General features: G+C 38.2%; 1 protein-coding gene across 4 annotated transcripts in view; it reads right to left on the bottom strand.

Moving 5' to 3' along the window:
* RAB3GAP2 (RAB3 GTPase activating non-catalytic protein subunit 2) overlaps positions 1-23,824 on the bottom strand; it is a 100,211-nt gene that overhangs the window by 67,460 nt on the left and 8,927 nt on the right. For all 4 annotated transcript variants that reach the window (XR_012025736.1, XM_072814448.1, XM_072814446.1 and 1 more), the window contains exon 2: positions 12,558-12,622. Coding sequence is in view for 3 of the 4 variants with exons in the window: in XM_072814448.1 (XP_072670549.1) it covers positions 12,558-12,622 (65 nt within the window). In the remaining variant the exon portion in view is untranslated. The remainder of the gene's footprint in view (positions 1-12,557; positions 12,623-23,824) is intronic.

The following is a 23,824-nucleotide window of genomic DNA, read 5'->3' as shown; positions in this document are numbered from 1 at the left end:
CACCATAAATTTCTAGATTTAAGTCCTGCTGCTTGGGTATGATGCCAGCTTATCATGAAATGCAATGGTGGTGAGCTCTTAACACAAGCTCGATAGTTCTGTGATGCCCAGTCATACGGAGCAGGGCATGGGGGCAGCGAGACACCTACACAGCCAAAAGCTCCTGGTCACATGTGATTCAAAGACACCATTCTTTGTGTGTAAGACACACTATTCAATGTATCAGATTGAATAAGATTAAAAGCCCCTACGGACAGTAACCAAACGAATAATATCCTTAAACTTATACACAGAAGTAAAAATGTGTTGTTTCACCATAACTAGTTGTTTCTCCATAACCTTTATTAGCTATTTTGCCAAAGAGGGTCAATTATGCCAGAGTATTAGGAAGTAAAACTGAAAATCACCGGGAGAGTGGGAGAAGAAGCCTTTTATAAATCGAATTTCTTTCAATAAATCTTTAACCTCAAAAAGAGAAAAAAAATCCCTATGTATATCAGGATGGCACATCAACAATGAACATGTTATGTATGAAGGCAAATAAAGAACAAAAGGATGGAAAAGTACGTGTCCTAAATTGTTCTACAGAGTCTGCTACTTTGGACCCAAGCAATTTGGTGTGTAGAAACCAGGCCACAGTAAGGTGACAGACATCTCTTCTCACAATAAGGAAATCTTTCCACACCATCTTGAGTAGAGGTCTGTGAGCCTATCTATCGACAAAGCATTTGGCACTGATGTGACTTTGGGTTTGGTAACCTAACTCAAGGCAAATGCACAGGCATCGTATCAGTGATTTGGAAGATGTTCCCTGCAACATTTGCAAATATCTACTATGTGCTAGAATCTGTGGTAAGTGCTTTACACGTAAATCTTAATTCTTATGGTAACTCCCAAAAGGTTATGTTAGTCTCCCAGTTTTGAGATGGAGAAACAGATACTTATCAAGATAGCCTCCCCCGGGTTACACAGATGGGGTAGGAATGTGCACTCAAGCTTTGGAGTTCCCCTGAAGTGCCAACCCTCTGTGCTGCTTCCCACACTGCACTGCCAAGGGAAGCTGGTCCCTCTAAGCACACCAGTCACAGCACCTTTGGATCTTACCTGCTGCTCTCCTTGCTGTTGTCACCTGGAGTAACCAGGTGTAGTGCCTGCTGCTATGCATCCAGAACTAAAGAGATGATGAGAAGCTCCCCCACTTGTAGACCAAAAGGCAAGTGCCCCTCAGAGACTGAAGAAGTAAAGAAGTGATGTGGATCAAGTGAGGTCTAACCTAATCCAATTCAGCCACATGGTTGACTGCGGGAACCTTTTCTGCAAAGGCTTATCACATATTTAATATTCTTGTTCAACTAGTCTCTCTTTAAAGAGAGCCATTAAATAGCTTTTTCCCTTTTAATATAATTAAACACAGAATAAGTGTACATGGAGTATTTATTAAATTTAAAAAGTCATGAATACTGTAATAAATGTTAAGAAATATGAAGTCAAGCTCTGCCTTGAAAGCACTAAAACCTTAACAGATGATTAATAGTTCCTCAGGGTTTCTCAGCCTCAGCACCACTGACATTTGGGGCTGGACCATGCATTGCTGGACACTCAGCAGCATCACTAGCCTCTACACACCAAATACCCACAGCACTTTCCCAGTTGGGACAACCACCAATGTCTCTAGATGTTGCCAAATGTACTCTGCAGAGCAAAATGCCCCGAAGTTGAGAACTACTGATCTAGCCAAAGAAACATACTGTAAAAATTTATTTATTTTATTTTTAGAGAGGGAGAGGAGGGGCCAAGGGGGAAGGAGAGAGACTTAAACAGGGGCTCAACCTCAGGACCTTGAGATCATGACCTGAGCTGAAATCAAGAATCAGATGCTTAACCAGCTGAGTCACCCAGAGTCCCCTGTAAAAAAAATTTTTTTCATCACCAAATTAAGAAATTGTAGTAGTAGGTACAAGACAGTATGATCAAAGACCCCAAAACCGTCTGTCTGGGATCAACAATCTCCCCCTCACATATGTGTCATAACCTCTCTCAGCCAGCTGGTGAGATTGCAAAGTCGTATAAAGAAACAGAAGGAACCACAGAGATCATTTGATTCAAAATCTTCATTGTCCAAGAAAGGAAACCAAGGCTTGGATAGAGTAAGTGGACTGTCGCTAACCACACAAATGCCATAGGTAATAAATTTAAGTAATACACATTCATATAGTCCTTGGACACTTTCCCTAGCAACTCTGGTTCCTAACCTCTAAAATCAGGGGTCTGGACAAATAATCCAAATAAGAGGAGGAATGAAGCAACTGTTTGTGGGTCAAAATCCCTGAGGATGACCAGATCTTCAGTGGTCTCACATCCTTCTCCCAGCTTTAATCTATCCTCCACAATATACTCCAGTAGGGCTACACACTTCTGTGTGCCAGCCCTGTGTTAGGGCAGAAAGAAGAGAGAAGAGAATTTTCACCAAACCAGACTGGGTTGGGGGAGGGGGGTAGGATGTCAACAATAACAACAAAACCTCCTATTGGATGTAACTCCTAAGCTAAATCCTGCTGGGAGAGTAGAAAGTAGCCAGACTGGGGGCAGCAGCAGAGAGGAAGAGGAGGCAGACATTCCCAGACTAGTCCCCCTGTGTCGTATTTCTCTAGAAAACCATGAACTCAACATATCTGAAGGCCTAGAGGCAAAGGAGCCAGCAAGGAGCTGCTGTCAAAGCAGAGTCCAAAAGTGTAAGGTAAAGGGGGACACAGCGGCAGCAGGTAGGTGACGAAGAGCTTTCATCTACCATGCTGAAATGCTCACACTTGATCTTGAGGATACCGGCACTCGCTGAAGCATTTTTTGAGCAATGAAGCTATCTGGTCAAATCTCTCTTTGTGTATGCCCCCCCCAAAAAAAAAAAAAAAAAAAAGAAACTTCCACAAGTAGCAATAAAAATGATTTCCCATCCCAACGGATTTCAATTTCTTCTTCCCCAACCCCCCATCCCTCCTGGTCTCACCCTCTCTCCCCTTCCTCACTGCACCATAACAAAATAGACAAAAGATGCCCAAAATAATATCTACGCTTACAACCTGAGATGTACTCCAAATTTTTAAAATTCTATTTTATTTCATTATTTCAAAAGTGCTGGTCAAGACACAACACAGTGATTTTATCAAAGTCAAGAAACAGTTTGAAATACATTGCTCTAAGCAAAGGTTTCTCAGTACTTTTGACATTTTGCATAGGATAATTCTTCATGGTAGTGTAGTACCCTCAAGTGCAATAACCAACAGTGTCTCCAGACATTGCCAAATATGCCTTGGGGGGCAAAACTGCCCCTGGGCAGAGAGCCACAGCTCTAGGCAATAGAGGGTAGAAGCAAGGCTGGAGGATAGGCTAGGGAGCCCTAAATTAGATAGTTGATAAAGGAACCCCAGGAAGGAAAACAGACAAATATTTATATCAGAAATACAAACAGAATGTGGGTCTTCTTGAAGGAATTCTTGGGTCAGATCTTTGAGGGGAATCTCAAGTCCAAGCAAAAGTACCTGGATGAAAGTATTGGTACAGCAGAGATGAGGAAATCTCTTCCAGGCTGGATCCCATGAACTAGCACTGGTTTTTACAAGAATTTTACTCACACAAAATTTCCAATTCATCAAGAGAGCTCAGGTAGGAAAGGAGCTATAAGAATATAAAGTCACACAGAGCATCAGCATACATTCAGTGACTAACAAGATGCAAGCTAATCATTTTGCTTTCTACCATAAGGGCATCTGCCTAGGTTTTCTGAGAACCTTCTCCACAATAATGGGGCCTGTAATCACTAATACTGCCCCCTTGAAGCTTCTGATTCTAAACAAACAGCATCATTTGAAAAGATAATTTCCCAAGGACATATAAAAAGTAAAAAAAAACAACCCACAAACAAAAACAGCACTACCTACCAAGGACTATCTTACCTTAGCTTTCTACAAAAAACTAGTACCTACCTGGTTATTATATCATTACATTATAACATAAATAACATTAAATTTATCTATTAGCTATAAAACATTATCCCTGTTTGGGGAACAGAAGGAGAGAATATATTATTTTATTTAAATATGGCCCAAACTTCAAGGATTTTTCTTTGAATTGAGACCAGTAAGAATGTTTCTTAATCTGCACAACTATTGAAGCCACCACCAATGAAGATTATAAAAAGGAATTCAGTCTAAACAACTAGAGCCAAAACATATATTTTTAAAAATATATTTCTTTTGATTTTTAAGCCCACAAATTTGTCAAGTGATTATTCTTTCACAATGCAGCAGATGGTAAAAAACTGCAGTAATTTAACAAGCCTTTCAATTATGTCTAGCCGCCACAGAGCTGGTAAATTACTACTCTGTAAACATAGTGGCAAATGTTTTTTGGTGTTATCAGCTACTGTGGTGACTAGATGGCCATTGATGTAGCCAGAATCGTTTCTCAAAGGTTTCGATTTTAGCATTGTAAGTCTATCATCTGCAATTTATACTGTCACTGTCATTGTGCTTTCATAGGTGAAATCACGGAACAGTCAGACCATTCAATGTAATTCTCAGTTGTTTATTACCTAAATTGTAGATGTAAAATGGTCATCTACGCTTTTTAAACCAAGAGACCTACGTGCTGCAGCAATTCTGAAACAAACGGTAAACAACTATACAAATGGGTTTTTCTCATTTTTCTGGTCTATTATTAACATACATAATGCTCAGGTTTCTCAAATGTTTTTTAAGGTAGCAGACTTTTCATTCCCAAACAAAATGTTATACAAAACTTCAATATTGCCGACACAGGGAAAAATCTCCCAATTATATTAACTGGAAAAAGGAAGGAGTAGAACACAAAGCCCACAGAATTTTCTGGTAAAGAAAAAAAGAAACACCTGAATTTTATCCTCACTCTTCCCAGTGATGGGAAAACCCCACTAAAAACAGCAGTAGCAGAGTTTAAAGGCAAAAGTCAGTAAGGGAAGAAGAATGAGGCCAGAGGGTGGGGTTAGGGGACAAGCCACAAAATTCTTAGAGCTAGAAAGCAGAAGGGCAGGTGCCAACTGATTTCCCAGTCCCTAGAAAACTACTTCCTAAAATCTGAAGGGAAGAAAGAGCAGCAACAAGCCCAGCTGCACCACAGAACTGTCCACAGGCTTAAGAACAGTACCAGGGCACTGGGGAAGGAAGGGCAAAAATGCAGCTAAAATCTGGACACCTGGTTGAAGTATGTTTGAGCAGCAGTCAGGTCTCCAGACCCCTTGCCCTACTGCACAGTCAGATCGCTGTCCCTCCCTCCCTGGCAGAGGACCAGGGGCCCAGCACTAAGCCAACACAAACAAGCTACCCTGTAAGAGGGCCTGAGGAGTGCAGATGTGAAATCAAAAGAAGAGCACGCAAGAGCATCAAACAGTGATGGCTGGCTACAACAGGAAGACCAAAGAGAAGTCTCCCTCAAACATTTAGGCATAAATAATGCCACCAAGACTGAGCCTGGACTACTGGTTGATCTGTGGCCAAACACTGAAGAAATACTAACAGTCACCTTTCTTTGTTGGCAAATAATCTTTTGATTGCACTTTTCAAGCCAGCAAACCAATTGACTAGAATCTACTAAAAACAAATTAATAGCCACATAGATCAAAATTTCTGAAGCCCCTAAAAGAGGCCAAGGGATTTTGTTTATTTTTTTTTTTTTAATATTTATTTTAGAGAAAGAGAGAGAGCATGAGCGGGAGGGGCAGAGGGAGAGAGAGTCTCAAGCAGATTCTGCACTCACTGCAGAGCCCAAAGCAGGGCTCAATCTCAGGACCCTGAGCTGAAACCAAGGGCTGGACACATAATGGACTACACTACGAAGGTGCCCCAAGGCCAAGGGAATTTAGAAGCAGACAGGATGAATGGCAGAAAGAAGGATCGAGAGTTATACTGAAAGCAATATGCTAGACCAAGATTTCTGAACTTTGGGACAACTGACATTTTGTGCTGGACAACTGTTTATTCTGGAGGGCTACCCTGTGCATTATAAGTTGCTTAACAGCATCCCTGGCCTCTATCCACTTAGATACACCTCCCCCAGGCTGTGACAACCAAAAATGTGTTTAGACATTGTAAACTGTCTCCTAAGGGGACAAAATCACCTCCCAACTGAGAATCACTAGGCTAGATCCAGCTTGTATTAATGTCAACAGGAAGGTCATTGGCAAAAGGAGTACTTTTAATTTTTTTTAAAGATTTTATATACTTGAGAGAGAGGAGAGAGAGAATGAGCGAGCACACAGCTGGGGGAGGAGCAGAGGGAGAAAAACAAGCAGACTCCGTGCTCAGCACAAAGCTCCACCTAAGACTCACTCACCCTCAGAACCCTGAGATCATGACCTAAGTGGAAACTAAATCAGATGCTTAACCGACTGAGCCACCCAGGCACCCCACAAAAGTGGTATTTCTAAGAGTCTAATGTCAAAGTCCTAATGAGAGCCCACCTTAGTAAGGAGAACCTCTGTAGCCATCTCCCCCTTTGTACAAGAACCTAAACATAACTTTAGTATCACTTGAGTGTTCTCCTCTGCCTCTGGCCAATCTGGTGCTATGTCTCTTGTGTGGTAGAGGACGCCAGAGTCTAATGACACTAAAATAAGGCAAAATATTTTCCAGTATTATCCCAGATTATTAATGTTCTAAGAATCTCTAATCAGGTCACACCATATCCTACTTCTCAGTCTGTAAACAAACATTCCTCTAGGGCCCTCTATCTGGCTTTTATTCCTTGTTAATCTGCTAAATCAAATTGCCTCTATAAACTGTAATATATCACTTTCTGCAAACAGATGGAACATATTCTAAAGTGTCTTTTGAATGGAAAATTTCCCCACTTTCTACCTTAACTGAGGGCCTTAACGCAGAACCTTCTGTGCTTCCTGTTTCAGAAACCACTGCCAAACAAATCCTTGACTCTATACTTCCTACAGTTGGGACTCAATACACCAATGAAGGAAAGCTCATTAATCTGCCTTACAACTAAAATTAAATTAAACCTTGTCAAGCTTCTTCCTTAACTGCCTCAATTTCCATTATAGCATTAAGCTAGGTAAAAATCTTCCTCTCTAATCACTTCTTTCCCAAAGCAAACAAAATATAATCTAAACTAACAGCCCTTGTAACACTGTTTAAAAAAAAAAAAAAACCAAGGAAGCTATTTACTATTTATTATAGGATCATTAATTGGTAGGTGTTATAGTGAAACTCTCTTCTTTTCTAATTTCTCCAAGCAAGACACTACCCCTTCATTATGCTCACTTAAAATTTAGTACAGAATATCCTTTTGCCTTCTTTTTCCCATCTTGAAAGTCTGTTCTGTTTGCATTTTTAATTCTTTAGTATATTTACTTATGGGCAAGTAGGAATTCCTTAACCTTATTCTTTGCACTTGCACACATAAGAATTATGCTTGACATGGATCCATTATTTGGGGCATTTCTACAGATTGAATTGTATCCTCTCAAAATTCATGTGTTGAACACCTAATCCCCCAGTGTAACTGTTATTTGGAGGTAAGAGGGTAACTAGGTTAAATGAGGTCATAAGGGCAGAATCTTAATCTGACAGACTGGTTATCCCTGTAAGAAGAAAGGACACCAGGACTCACTGCTGTCTCTCTTTGCATACAGAGGACAGGCCACGTGAGGACACAGTGAGGTGTCCATCTACAAGCCAGGAAGAGGGGTCTCACCAGAAACCAGTTCTGACAGCACCTTGATCTTGAACCTCTAGCTTCCAGAATTGTGAAACAATAAATTTCTGTTAAGCCACCCAGTCTGTGACATTCTGTTATGGCAGCTGAGTGGACTCATACAGGCATGAAATATCTACAGGAGAAAGACAACCGTCCTCTTGTCTAACTGAAGCCATCCTTAAAGCTCGAAGCCTGCCCGTGTCATGGATGTATACTTTCTGCTGATAAAGAACATCAGAACATGCTTTCTTCCCTTAGCACTTATTACCAAAACACACCACTGCTCTCATGTCATACTACTCTCCTATGCTGGTCATGATAACCACAGGCCCATGGTAGAGAACCCTATACTATTTTTGCAGTTACATACAGCACCCTGACACAGCCATAAATTAATTTGAGACCTTTCTCTTGTTCCAACACTGGCCTCAACTTTAATGTGGACAAGACCTGCCAGTGAGACTCTCAGGGTGGGCAGGTTTTAAGTCCACGATCTGTTCCTAACAAGAAACAGTGCAACGTTCCCTCTCCATTCTGATGAGGTGGCTACATCTCTTACCTTGACCAGAGCATGCAGTTCATACATCTGTCAAAATTTACTGATTCTTGTTACACCTCTAGAGCTGGCTATGCCTTTGGAATTGTTCATAATCCTAGACAGCAATAGAAATAACAGAAATCTCTTACCTCAGCTGAGTTAACATTTCTAATTGCCCTGGAATAAAATATTTCACTTGGCAAAACGTCATACTGATGTTATGTGTGACAGTTCTAGATGCTGCTGCAGTGCAAGAAGACAGAAGTCATATCCTTTTTCCTGGCCACACTGCCATTTTTGTTCTCATTCACCAAACAGTCTCCCTGAACAAAGATGCTGTCTTATTTGGAGGACAGGATCCAAATTCAAGACACACTGTTAAATACAGCAGGATCATTTTAACATCCAGGTAACATCTCAATATCACTGTCCTGGCCCACTTTTGTTGTCATTCAAATACCTTCTCCTTCACCACATACATAAGATCATGACAAGGTACAAGGGTTCATAGGAGGATAATAAGAACAGTTAGGAATGATTGCTACACCCAGAATTATTGTCAACTCTCACTTGCTGTATCTGTCAAATTGGCTAGGTGAGCAAATCAATTAAGACAAAGAGAACAACAAGCTACCCTCATCCACATGGGCCATTTGTAAACATTCAAATCTTATCCAAATGAAGAAATGTGCTACATTACATAAAAATTAATGTGCTCTGGAATGAGTAGAAGCATATTTCAGCCTTTCACTGAAATAGTTAAAAAATGTTACTCTTGGATTTTGGATTTTCTTGCCAATAAAAAGAAAATGGCACACTTTAACAGATTTAAAGGAAGTCTGTTTAAACATACACACTCTAACTAGGAATCATTGGCCACATCACCCAGAATCAGCTGGAAAAGTGGCACATCGAAATGAAATACTATAAACTCTTGGCCCATGACCTTAATGAGTATGAGAGGCACAACTAATAAAAAGACCCACTACTACCTATTCCACAGAGCAGCAAAGGTGAGCTTTCCAAAACAGAAATAGTGTGGTTTCTGATCACATTTAAAATAAACTCCAAATGCATAAAGCCTTACCCCAGGCCTATTGCTTCTCTGACCCCAAATTGTAGTTGCAATAATTTTCTACTATGTTAGGTTATAATGCCATAAAGAAGTGTATGCTTAGGGAAGGCACACTGCTAGATGAGCCAGAAAGCAGGTCTGACACACTGTCATCTAACTCCCTTAAAATTATCGAGAAAATCTAGATGTTTGTGAGGAAAACTAGCCTCACACACAATTCCTCAACTATGTCACTCACAAGTAAAAATCCATTCCAGAAAGAACCAACTATGTATCAACAGACACTTAAAATGTGGACCTCTGGGTCTGTAAGTAAGTGCCATAACTCAGCACCAGCACCATCTTACGTATTTAACAATAACTGTCCCAGTGGAATCTCCTCTGAGATTATAAATACATGTGTCCACTTTAACAACCAATGTCTGTGAGGTTTATTCCAGAAAACTTCAAACTTACTCAGGAGCTTGTTGTCACTTAGTTATAGGATTCTAGAGAACAAATACTAAAAGTAAATGTATCCAACACCACATGCAAAGCAGCTGCTAGTTACACTACCGTTTTCTGAGAAATTCTCAAAGCACAGTCATCTCCTTCTGAGAGGTTTGCTCACATAAAGCCATGTAGAGCATCCAAACTTCTTTACACATACCTCTCCTCTTCCTTCCTTCTGCCTCCCATTCTTGCCATAGCTAACCAGACTGCTGATGGATGTCGGGCCAGAGGGCAACAGTGGTAGGTGGGCTGACATCCCATGCAGTAGCCCAGCATAAACACTATGCCCCACCCTCTGCAAATATCCTATACTGAATACTGATGAACTGACCCCATCAAATCCTCATATGAGCTCTAGGTGTGAAACAAAGCAGAGAAAGAATCTAAGACAAGTCAAAGATATAAACAGTCATGAAATAGTCTAACTCTTGAGTAAGCAGAAGACAGTCGATCATAGTAAAAACAGAGACAGAGTACTGCTGAGTCTCCTTGTTAACACAGCACTAGAGAGGCAAGGAACAAGGTGTGTGTTTGCTTAAGTGATGGTATAACCAAGTTCCTTGAGCTGCATTACTTCCTATTCAATACATCTCAATTCAGGAGGCCTTCTGAAATGGTTTCCTGTTCTTAATCTCCCCTTGGAGTTTTTCCATAGATTGGTATGACCTTTGCATGCTCTGCTTCCTGCAACACAATGCTCCTTCATTTCTCCCCCAGACCTATTCCTTTAGTTTTTCCCAACTCTAGAAGTGACATACCATCTAGCCAGCTGCTCAAAAGCCAAATATCTGGGAGGGGTATTTTTAAAAACAAACAAAATAATTTATTATGGACATTTTCAAACACTGACAAAGATAAAGAAAATGGTATCTATTACCCAGCCTTAGGGAGTAACAACATCTTATCAAGTATGTTTTACCTTCTCCACACCACATCAAAGAAGTTAATCCCTGTTGTTTTTTTTCCCCTTCAGCCCTCACAACCAATTTACATGAAAGTCTTATCATTATTTCTAAAACTTATCTGTGAATCTCTCACTTTCTCATCTTCATTGATACCACCTTAAGGTAAGCCATCATTTCTCAACTACATTACCATGAGAGCCTCCTAATTGGTCTCCCTGCTTCAGCTTTTGCTCTCCACTTCAACCTATTCCAAAAAGCAGCCAAGATGACCTTTAAAAATGAGAAATTAGGCATGCCTGGGTGACTCAGCGGTTGTGTGTCTGCCTTTGGCTCAGGGCATGATCCCAAGGTCCAGGGATCAAGTCCCGCATCGGGCTCCCCACAGGGAGCCTGCTTCTCCCTCTGCCTATGTCTCTGCCTCTGTGTGTCTCTCATGAATAATAAAAAACCTTTAAAGAAAAATAAAAGAAATCAGCTATGTGTGGTTTCCTATCACATTTAGAATAAACTCCAAATTCACAAAGCCTTACATCAGGCCTGCTTACTTCTCTGACCCCATATCATAGCCTGAGTCCTGCCAAGCCACACTGGCCTTATCCATGTCTGCTGAACTCCAAGCCCAGTCCTTCCATGGGGCCTCTGCATGAGCTGTTGCCCTGCCTGCAATGCTCACTGCCAGACCTTCACCTGGCTGGCTCCCTGTTGTCTTTCAGATCTCAGCTTCAATATCCCATCCTCTGAAAAACCTTCCACCCAAACAACCATAGTCCTTTGATCACTTGCCACCACATCACCATTTGAATCCTCTATGTAATTTTGATTACCACTATTTGATACTTTTATCTATCTTTTTGAAAAAGTTTCTCTCCCCATTTGAATGTAAGCTGCTGGGAACAGAGATGATAAGAAGACCTATTCAATATATATGTTTATTCTTCTTTCTTCATAAAAAATCCTGGTATTGTTCGGGTATTAACTCCACTCCTATCCAGTCATGGGCTTCAGGAGAAGCAGACACTTTAATCCTCCACCTCCAGAGAATGGTAGAACTGACTGAAGAAAAATCTCATATCCCTTGCCAGTGACTAGTTCAGAAATGAGTTTCTGGCCTATTCCAGCCAAAGAGATATAGGCCAGGTTCACTAGAGGCTTCTGAGAAAGTTGTTCCCTGCTCCTACAAGAATCACAGAAAGCCCTAGTCGTTTTCTCCCTCTGGTCATGAATGAAGAAACATGGCGGCATATGCCATCTATGAGAGGAACAATCTTTAGGATGAAGTCAACACCATATATGCAGAGGTGGACAGAAGGAAAGAACTTAAGTCCTTGATGACAGAGTTGAATCTCCTGATCAAATCATCTATGAGTCCATACTACCCTGACTTCCTTCTATATGAGCTAATGAATGTCCTTGTTATTAAGTCAGTTTAGGTTAGCTTTTTCTATTAGTCATAGGTGAAAATACACACAGGGACTTCATGTACCTTACTCATTACTATACTTGCAGCAACCAGAAAATTGCCTAGAATATGGTGGACACTGGACAAATATTTATTGAAAAAATAAGTGGAGGAGTCTAAAATAATAACTAATGAAGGAGAAAGAATCCCAAAGCAGTTATTTTTCATTTAGCCTGCTTAACTATAAAGTTAAGTCCTTAAGAAAGGTATCTACATAGGTATTATTAAGTAAGCACAAAGATTTTCTTGACGAAGGTTTTAAAATGACAACCAAACACAGGAATATGTCACCATCATTACAAATGGAAAATGCCACTTGCAACAAACATGCATACATTTATGACTTACAGGTTCTTGGGGTTCTGTTTCTTCCCATGCTCCCCAACCATCATCTTCCCAGTTTGTTGATTTACCTATTATTAAAAAAGATGAAAAGTGCTTACATGAAATACAGAGCTTGACACATTTTATAAAACATTTTCTCTAAATGTAATAGAACCAACACCTGATATATAAATATTATTCTGGTATTAAGGGAGAAAAAAAGTAAACTATATAATAGCAGGATTTTTCTATATGTAATAATAACTAAGAAACATTTGTCCTGAATTTCCCAACCTATGTAATAGTAAAACTGCAAGCCATTTGATCTCAAGATATTGGATGTTAGGTTTATCCACATTTAAACCAAACCACAAAAGTGAATTTTAAAAATCCTTAAAATGACAAACATTTGTTGCTCAGACATGACAAATTAAACACAATGACAAAAAAACACACCTAAAATTCCATACAGATGTCCTCATGTAACTGGTTTTTCATAAGACAATGAAAAAGACCCTGAATTTTGAAGAGGTTCATGATTTTTATTTTCTGATACTCTGTGATGTCTTACACAAGAACACTTTCTCAGATTAAAAGAGGATGTTCAACAAACACTGCAATAAGGAATTAAAAATCTCATAGCTATGATTATGATCCCTCACACTGCTCCTATTACTTTTCTATAATTATCTTTGAATTTATCTCATGATATATCATATCAGAAGAGGAATAAAGCTATCACTTTTTGAGCAACTACTCTAAGACAAATATTAGACATTTTATATCTATTAACTCAAACTAAATTAAAAAACAGATAAAGTTCAAAGAAAATATAAAAAGGGCAGGCACTTGAAAAACCATAAATTTAGCCCCCAGAATCAAATTGCCTAGGTTCGTATCCTGGAACTAGCCCTTACCATCAAGTTACCCCACATCTATAAGCTTTACTTATCTCCATAAAAGCATAGAAAATAAAAGTGTTTACATCTAGTAGGGCTGTTACAAGGATTTGTTTTTTTTAATTTTTTAAGATTTTATTTATTCATTCATGAGAGACACACAGAGAGAGACGCAGAGACACAGGCAGAGGGAGAAGCAGGCTCCATGCAGGGAGTCTGATGTGGGACTAGATACTGGGTTTCCAGGATCACGCCCTGGACCAAAGGTGGAGCTAAACCGCTGAGCCACCCAGGCTGCCCTGTTTCAAGGACTTAAATTAAAAAGCATACCAAAGGCCTCAGTGCCTAACCCATAAGTTTTCAGTTCTAAAGACTTAGCCATTAAAATACAAGATATAAATAAAATACTGAATTTAAACCAATCAGCTTCAAATTTCTAAGGAAGAATCATTTTAAAAGGTGGGACTGGGGGATGCCTGGGTGGCTCAGTCTGTCAAGCATCTGCTTTCAGCTCAGGTCATGATCCCCACATGGGCTCCCTGCTCAGTGGGGGAGCCTGCTTCTCCCTCTCCCTCTGCCTGCCACTCCCCCTGTTTGTGCACGCTCTCCCTCTCTCCTTGTGTCAAATAAATAATCTTTTAAAAAAAACAAAAGATGGGACTGAACCTGGTATCTAGGATGCTTACAGTAAGAAGGACACAAAACTTTCAAGCACATATAAGGTTTAAAAGTTGCTAAAATGATTTACATACAGATGATAAGAAAGTTAACAGTTTGGCACTTGGAATCTGCTCAATTAGCTTTGTGATAATATTCTCATCTTCGGTACTAAAATACCAGGAAACTACTTCCTAATATGCCAAGCACATTGCTAGCCATATATTAAGTCCTAAAACAGTGCTATCATCCGATTAGCACCGCACAACTTATAGAAGATTTCCATATACACGTCAATTAAACAATTTAACAAATACTCTGTTAAATACCATGTGCCATGCCCTCTGGTAGGAACTAAGAAAAATTCAAAAACATTCCTTGTCTTTAAAGATCTTATGATCTAATGTCTACTAGCAGACAAACACATAACTATAGTACACGGTGAGTACTATAACAACTACCATAAAAAGGATGAGAGAATGAGAGGGATGACAATATACAGGGAGGAGTCACCTTAACCTAAGCCTTTAAAAAGCAGCAAGGAACTTTTCAAATATATTTGAAAGAAAGGTCAGCATGAGCAAAGGCAAAAAGGGGCAACTTACATACAGGGGTTTTCATGTAACAACTAACATGTATTCGGCATTTCTGTGTGTCTAAGTGCTTTATAGACATAAACTCACTTAAGCATGACAAGAATTATCATCCCCTTTCTACAATGAGACAACCAGATTACTTAGTTTATATAGCTTGACCGAGATCACAGAGAATTAAGTGGGAGTGGGGTTTGAAAAAGGGCTTCCAGAGTTCCAAAGCCCAAGCTCACAAGTATTCTGCTCTACCTACTTCTTCTGTGGCTTATGAAGAAGCATAAAAATTAGGAAACATGAGACTTATAGTCAAGGCCAAAGCAAGATTATTATGTATTATTTTTAAATAGAAGCATTCTGTTATCAGATTTGGAAATTTTTTTGATAACTTGGAAAATTAGTTTGTTCTTTGGCAATCTAATTCACTTAGGCAATTTCTTTTTTCTGCTAATTTTTCCACTACACCAAAAACAACTGCTGTATTGTGGGCTCATGGCAACTAAACCATTCCATCTACAGAATTTTAGAAAATGCTGTTTTTCTTGTTTGAGAAAGCAACCTTAAAAAGCTTATCACTCTAAAATCTGTGATTCCATTTTAATATTGCTATAGAAAGAATCTATCGAAATACCACAATCTCAGAGAAAGCATGGGGTCAGGTAATGATTCACTCCATTCATTCAATCATCCATTCAACAAACACAGCATCTTTTATGTGTTGGCCACTGTGGTAAGTGTAGAGACAAAAGCAAATAAGCCTTCAAAGAGCTTAGTTGGTGCACATAACCTCTGCTGAATGCTCTACAATACTATGAAAAATGTGTTATTTCTCCTCTGTACTGGAATACAAAGTACCTGAGTCAATTCACAAATGACTCATACAATCAAAAGATAGCACCAATTTGGATTTCCTGCCCCTGCAGAGACCCAGTATCTCTTTATGTGGTTATTCCAAACATCCAGGAAGAGAAAGATCTTGAGAAATACTTTCTTTATACAAGATATTTGTGTTTATGGAGATTTCTATTTCTCAAGGCCTTTGACTGAAAAGTTCCTATTAACAAAAGAGAAAGGGGACTTAACCAGGTATCTCCTCCAATGATGGGAATACATTTTCTAAAGAAGTCATGGCACAGAGTTTAAAAGGTAAAACAGAACTATTAGGAAGATTAAAGATGTGTTTGAAGGTTGGTCTGGAATCCTGAATCTATTTATAATACTATAAAATGCATTCTAGATTCTAGTCAACATAAAAATAGAAAACATTTTATTTTAAAGGGAAACATTTGCAAACTGGGCACTACCCTTATGGCTATTTCTACTCTGTGCTAGTAATATAAATTTTGTAGCCTCCTAAGGTCTGTTGAAAATCACTTGATACTATTTTGCAGGCTGCTATTTGATAGCTATTGTCTGCTGTTAAAAAGTGTTGGCATCTTAGCACTTTACCGAGGTTAGGTTATTCCTATGCCTATGCAAGCAGGCCAAGCACATTATTAAAAAAAAAAAAAAGGATGGTGTATATAAAAAAAAAAAAAAAAAAAGCTGATGAATGTCTTATCAAGTTGCCATTCAGGTAAACAATTTTATTCAGGCAGTCTTTCCCTCTGGTAACTTTTCTATGAAGGTTGACATTCTTCAGTTGCTCCCATTATCAGCATTTTTTAATTTATCCTTAATGAAGACTGTGGATAATAAAAGCAATATATTTAACATATATTTAAGAACTGTGCACTGTTTAATGTCAATATGAACCATTACTTTAAGACCTTAAGATCTATAAATTCTATGTACTCATGACAAAATCACACTAACTTTTTATTATTAGTTACTATAAAGAAAAGCTAATAGTTCACCATGTATCTCTTAGAAAAGATTAAAATTACCCTGGCCCATAGGATATTTTGAATTTTAACACCAAGCTGTGGTACAACTTAAGAGGTAAGTCAGTTTACCAAAGTGTACTATAGAATAAGGGGAACAGAACTTACGACTTATTTAGGGTGGTCAGGATCCAATGTAAACATTCCAAACACTCCAAACAAATCACTAAAACATAGAGCTAATGGCACTTACCCAGTTTGCTTACTGAGCTAAGTGGCACTCATTTCAGTCAAAGGCTAAATTATAAGGTAATTTTAAGTGTTTCCCTCATTTATTAAATAAGCAAGTAGCAAACACCCAATCTCTGAAAAGCAAATCTTTAACTGTCATCAATTTTCTGTCTTTTTTTTTCTGTCTTTAATTTTGCTGAAGTCCAATTCAACAAAATTGACCAGAAAATTAAAGAGTTTGGGTTTCATATTCACTGCCTTTATAAAACCAGAGTTACTGTCTCTTCTGCAGATTCCTCTCTCTAGGCAGCCCTAAAAACTCTGCAAGAGGTGCAAATAATGAATTAAAGATGACTAAAGTTTCAGGGTTGGCCTCACCCTGCAGATCTGATGTAGACTGTCCATGGATCACTCTGTGAACACTACCCTCAAAGACAAACGCCAGTCTAATCTGATCCTAAATATCTTTTTTCCCTTTGCCTGGCACCACCCTTCTATTTCTTCTTCCCAGTTAGACTCGACTCATTGGTAAGTTGTCCTTAGCAGCACTGTCCAATAAAAATATAATGCAAGCCACACATTTCATTTTAAATTTACTCGTAGCCACATTTTAAAAGTAGAAAACATCAGGTATAACTTTAATAACAGATGTTATTTAATACAGCCAAGATATCATTTCAATATGTAGTCAATGTTAAATATTGAAATGATATCTTGTTAAATTATTCATAAGATACTTTACTTTTTACCCCATACTAAGTCTTCAAAATCTGATGTGTATTTTATTCTTAGAGCACATCTGTTTGGACTAGCCACATTTCAAGTGCTCAAAAGTATATGCGGCTAATGGCTACAAGTATAAGACAACACAGGTCCTAATTATTAGGTCTCTAGTGTCAGGTTGTTCGGGTTGGATACCCAGTTTTACCCCTAAAGAGTTATATAACCTTAGGCAACTTATTTAATTTCTTCCTGCCTCAGCTTCCTCTTTAGCAAAATGGAGTTGATAACTGTATTACTTCAGGATTCCTGGGTGGCTCAGCGGTTGAGCGTTTGTCTTTGGCTCAGGATGTGATCCCCGAATCCTGGATAGAGTCCCACATCGTGCTCCCTGCATGGAGCCTGCTTCTCCCTCTCCTTCTGCCTCTCTCTCTCATGAATAAATAAATAAAATATATATTTAAAAAACTGTATTTACTTCATATAGTTGTTAGAGTTACTACATCCAAAGCACTAGGAACAGTGCTCAGCATATAGAACCTCCTAACAACTGTTAAAATTATCATTCTCTATCAAGTGGAGTTTATCCCTAGGATGCAGGGATAGCTCAATATTCACAAATCAATTAAGGTAATACATCAAATCAGTAAGATAAAGGGTTAAAAACCATATGATCATTTCAATAGATGCAGAAAAAGCATTTGACAAATGACAACATCCATTTATGATAAAAAAAAATTCCTCTACAAAATAAGTTTAGAGGGACCATACTTCAACATAATAAAGGCCAAATGGAAAACCCACAGCGAAAAATGTGGGAAAAACAGAGTTTTTCCCCTAAGAGGAGGAACAAGAAAAAAATGTCCATTCATTTTTTTTTAAGATTTTATTTATTTATGATAGACACAGAGAGAGAGGCAGAGACACAGGCAGAGGGAGAAGCAGGCTTCCTGAGGGGAGCCCAAAACAGGACTTGATTCCAAGATCTCAGGATCATGACTGGAGCCAAAAGTAGACGCTCAAGCACTCAGCCACCCAGGCGCCCCAAGGATGTCCATTCTTATCACCTTTATTCACTATAGCACTGGAAGTCCTAGCTACAGCAATTAAACAGCATAAAGAAGTAAAAGGTATCCAAATTTGTAAGAAGTAGTAAAACTCTATTTGCAATTGACCTGATACCATATATGGAAAACCTGAAAGACTCCACCAAAAACTACAACTGATAAATTAATCCAGTAAGGTCACAGGATGCAAAAAACAACATATAGAAATCTATGGTATTTCTATACACTAATAATGAAGCAGCAAAAACAGCAATTAAGAAAACAATCCTACCTACAATTGCACCAAAAATAATAAGATAGTTAGGACTAAACTTAACCAAAGAGGTGAAAGACATGTACTCTAAAATCTATAAAACACTGATGAAGGATATTGAAGACAACACAAATGGAAAGATAATCCACGCTCATAAATTAGAAGAATATTGTTAAAATGTCTAGACAAAGCAGTCTACACATTTAATGCAATCCCTATCAAAATAGCAACAGCATTTTTCACAGAATTAGAACAATCTTAAAATTTGTAATGGCACCACAAAAGACCTCAAATAGAGCAATGTTGGGAAAAAAATAAATAAAAAGTGAGGTATAAGAATTCTAGATTTCAGGACATACTACAAAGCCGTAGTAATCAAGAGTAGGATACTAGCACAAAAATAGACATATATATATATAGATCAATGGAACAGATAGCCCAGGAATAAACCCACGATTATACAGTCAATTAATCTTCAATAAAGAAGGCAAGAATTGGGATCCCTGGGTGGCGCAGCGGTTTGGCGCCTGCCTTTGCCCCAGGGCGCGATCCTGGAGACCCGGGATCGAATCCCACATCGGGCTCCCGGTGCATGGAGCCTGCTTCTTCCTCTGCCTATGTCTCTGCCTCTCTCTCTCTCTCTCTCTCTGTGACTATCATAAATAAATTTAAAAAAATTAAAAAAAAAAAAGAAGGCAAGAATTTACAATGGGAGACAATCTCTTCAACAAGTGGTATTGGGAAAAGTGGACAGCTATATGAAAAGCATGAAACTGGACCACTTTCTCACACCATACACTAAAATACACCAAAACAGATAAAATACCTAAATGTGAAACCTGAAACCATAAAAATTCCTAGCAGAGAACACAGGCAGTAATTTCTCTGACATCAGCCTAAGCAACATTTTTCTAGATATGTCTCCTGAGGCAAGGAACACACACACACAAAAATAAACTGTTGGAACTACATCAAAACAAAGAGCTGCACAGCAAAGAAAAACAGTTAACAAAACTAAAAGACAACCTCCTGAATGGTAAAAGATATTTGCAAAAGACATATCTAATAAAGAGTTAGTATCCAAAATATATAAAGAATTTATATAACTCAACACAAAATAATCCAATTAAAAATGGGCAAAAGACGCAAATAGACATTTCTCCAAAGAAGATCTACAGATGACCAACAGACACATAAAAAGATGCTCAACATCATTCCTCATCAGGGAAATGCCAATCGAAATCACAACAAGATAGCACCTCACACTTGCCCAAATAGCTAAAATCAAAAATACAAGAAACAACAAGTGTTGATGAGGATGTGGTGAAAAGGAACCCTTATGCATGACTGGTGGGAATACAAAAGGGTGCAGCCACTGTGGAACAGTATGGAGGTTCCTCAAACAATGAAAAATAGAATTACCATATGATCCAGTAAGTCCACCCAAAGAATATGAAAATACTAACCCAAAAGGATACATGCATTCATGTGTTTATTTCAGCCTTATTTATAATAGCCAAATTACTGAAACAGCCCAAGCATCCATCAATAGATGAATGGATAAAGAAGTGGTATACATAAACAGTGGAATATCAGCCATAAAACCCATGAAATCTTGCCATTTACAACAACATGGATGGATTCAAAGACTGTGACATTTAAATGAAATAAGCCAGGGAAAGATAAATACCATGATTTCAATTATATGTGTCATGTAAGAAACAAAACAAGCAAAGGGGAAGAAAAAACAGAAACTAAGAAACTATTAACTAAAAAAAAAAAAAAAAGAAACTATTAACTATAGAGAACTTATGATTAACAGAGGGTAAGTGGGTAGGGGGATGGGTGAAATAGGAGATGGGGATTAAGGAACACACTTGTGATGAGCACTGGGTGATAAATGGAATTGTTGAACACCTGATTTGGTACAGTTGAAGCTAATATAACACTATGTTAATTATACTGGAATTACAATTTAAAAAGTAAAAATAAACTTATCTGTAAAAAAAGCTTTTAAAAAATGGCAAATATTGCTTATTGGAGAAGCCTAAAAATAGATTATAAGAATGCTTCCCTAGTCTTGCTACATTCATGCTATGATTCATGTGCCGGATGTTGCTCCTAAAGCAGTTATTTTACAACTATATTACATCAGGATAGCATCTGGCTATAAGCTAAATATTTCAAAGGCTCATGTTTTGTTTTGTTTTAAGATTTTATTTATTTGAGAGAAACACAGAGAGCGAGGGAGCAGGAGTAGGGGGAGGAGCAGAGGGAAAGGGTGGCATTTCCCTCACCGCACTGAGCAGGGAGGGAGCCTGATGCAGGGCTCAATCCCAGGACCCTGGAATCAGGACCAGAGCTGAATGCAGATGCTTAACTGACGGAGCCACCCAGGCATCCCTCAAAGGCTCATGTTTTAACTGGGGTTTCCCACCGCATTTCCTGCACAACCTACTGAAAAAACTGGCATTTCTGAGTACATGAGATACTTCTGCTTAGTTTTGAATCTTTTAATGGGGGGGGGGGATAAAGGGGACAAGACTTTCTTGAAGAGTGAAGCTTCCTTTAAAATCCATTTTCACACTCTTAGCCAACTTCCCTTAAAATTCACAGAAAATTGGGCAGTTCTGGTGGCTCAGTGGTTTAGCGCCACCTTCAACCCAGGGCCTGATCCTGGAGACTGGGAATCCGTCAGGTCCCTGCATGGAGCCTGCTTCTCCCTCTGCCTGTGTCTCTGTCCCTCTGTTATCTCTCATTAATAAATAAATAAATAATCTTAAAAAAAATAATTCACAGAAAATCAAGGATTACATTAGGATTCTGAGTCTTTACAGAAGCTAGCCTGCTTAAAATTTTTGTTAGTTCACCTCATTTGATGAAATTACCCTTCATTCTTGTTTCATACCACATCTTCAATCATTCTTGCTCTTTACATAAAAAAAAAATCATAAGCGGATCTCTAACCAAACTTATATGATGTGAGAGAAATAAAAAACAAGCAAACTGAAGTAATACGTAATAGTAACAAAAAGCAACTACTTCCCCACAGATTAGCCACTTGACTTTTCAATGCTGAACTTTATATCTGTTCCTGAAGAGGACTATTGTGAAATGCCCAGAGGAATTGATAACATAAGCATAAAGTGTTGTTTTTATCCTTATCAAGTTCAACGTTTTGCCTGAATGAAAAAAACAAAACAAAACAAAACAAAAAAAAAACAGTGACTTAACTTCAACATGTAAAATGTAACTATCTCTCCTTCTGGAGAGAATTTTTTCCCCTGAAGAGATTATACTGGTATAAAAAAGCTACTCAGTCTCTCACTTGATAAATGTTATAGTCATTGAAACATAGGGAAAACACATTTTAATTCAGTCATCAAAAATTAGAGATGTCTTTTTAGGAGTATTTCCAGTGAATAAATTATTCTACCAACAAAAGCTCAAATAAGAAATTCAACTTCTGCTTTCCATAGCTCTTTTTAATTCCAAAAATACCTTATTCTGATTTGCTTCTGAACAGTCTGTCCTCATAAACTCAGTGTTTCTCATATAACAAGAACCGGAAGCTAGAAAGGAAATTGAATCCTGAAGTGGGCAATTAATTTGGCAGTATTTGGTTTTTCCAATATGAGTATGTCAAGTTCAAAAACTAAATGAGAAACTGAAATCACTAAATGTTTGGAAAAGAAAAACTTAATTTAATCTCCATGGTCTAATAAAAGATCTTATTAGCACAGAAACACATTCATTTCCATTCTTCTGAGACACGACAAAAAATATACTCGTTCCTGTGAAGAGCAAGAACCTCTAGAACCTATGATTTGTAAATAATTGAAAACTTCCGGGATCCCCGAGAGGCTCAGCAGTTTGGCACCTGCCTTTGGCCCAGGGCGTGATCCTGGAGTCTTGGGATCGAGTCCCACATCGGGCTCCCTGCATGGGGCCTGCTTCTCCCTCTCCCTGTGTCTCTGCCTCTCCCTCTCTCTCTCTCTCTGTGTCTCTCATGAATAAATAAATAAAATATTAAGAAAAAAAAAACTTCAACAAATTTTAGCTGGCTCTTCTTGGCCAATGCAAAGAACCCATCATATACCAATAAAAGTAAAAAAAAATAACAAGAATAGAGAAGCTGCTTAATTTCCTATGGCTCAGAATTATTCATCTTTTTATATTTCTAGGGAAATGGGAAAATAAATTTTGTATTAGCATATTCTTTTCAGCACATAAAAATATGTAGCAATCTAAAATGAGGGCATCCCATTTCAACAAGCAGAGTCTCTTTCTTTCAAATCAATTAAGTCAAACTAGATCTTTAAGGGCTCTTTCAGTTCTAGAATTCTAATGACCCCTGTTGTCAAGAAGTGACCTCTCATATCACATAAGAAAGTATGCCCTAATAGACAACTGACAAAATGACAGAACTGAAAATATCTTTAAGCAGAAATGCTATATCCTTCTGCTCTAAGTTTATCAAAACAAACATGCTCCCTTTGCCCAAAAACCTAAGAAATCTTTAGACCCACCTTAACAAAAACAGTACATATAGACAATGAAATTTAATTGCCCTATTCCATTTTCTATTCATTTTGTTTTTCAAAGGAAACCACTAAAGTCAATAATACCTTATGTATATCAGAAAAAAACTTCTGCATCTTTTTTTCCTTTTTTTAAATCTTTTTTTCCTCTTTTTTTCTTTTTTTTTTCTGCATCTTTTACAATTGTTTCCTTATGTGTTACTGGTTTATCATAACCAGAGCAGCAGAAAAGGATAAGCACATAAGGTGAGGGTGTGCCATTACAAAATATGGGTGAAGGCATGTAAATAATGCTAGCTATTGCTAATTTCGCATAGTCTAAAGAAGACAATTCAAGACTATTATTTAACCCATTCTAATATTCAACTAGTCTCTGTGAGAAAACTTTATAAATTCTTCCAATACCAGCTTAACTTTGCTATTACCTGCTGCTTCAAAAAAAAAAAAAAATACAGATAAAGCCTGACAATAATCTTAAAACAGGAGAACTGTTGTTCACATATCAGAAAA

The sequence above is a fragment of the Canis lupus genome, chromosome 38 (genome assembly GCF_048164855.1).
Source record: "Canis lupus baileyi chromosome 38, mCanLup2.hap1, whole genome shotgun sequence".
Taxonomy (NCBI): domain Eukaryota; kingdom Metazoa; phylum Chordata; class Mammalia; order Carnivora; family Canidae; genus Canis; species Canis lupus.
Note: the sequence above shows the minus strand (reverse complement) of the source record. Positions and strands in the feature narration are given on the sequence as shown.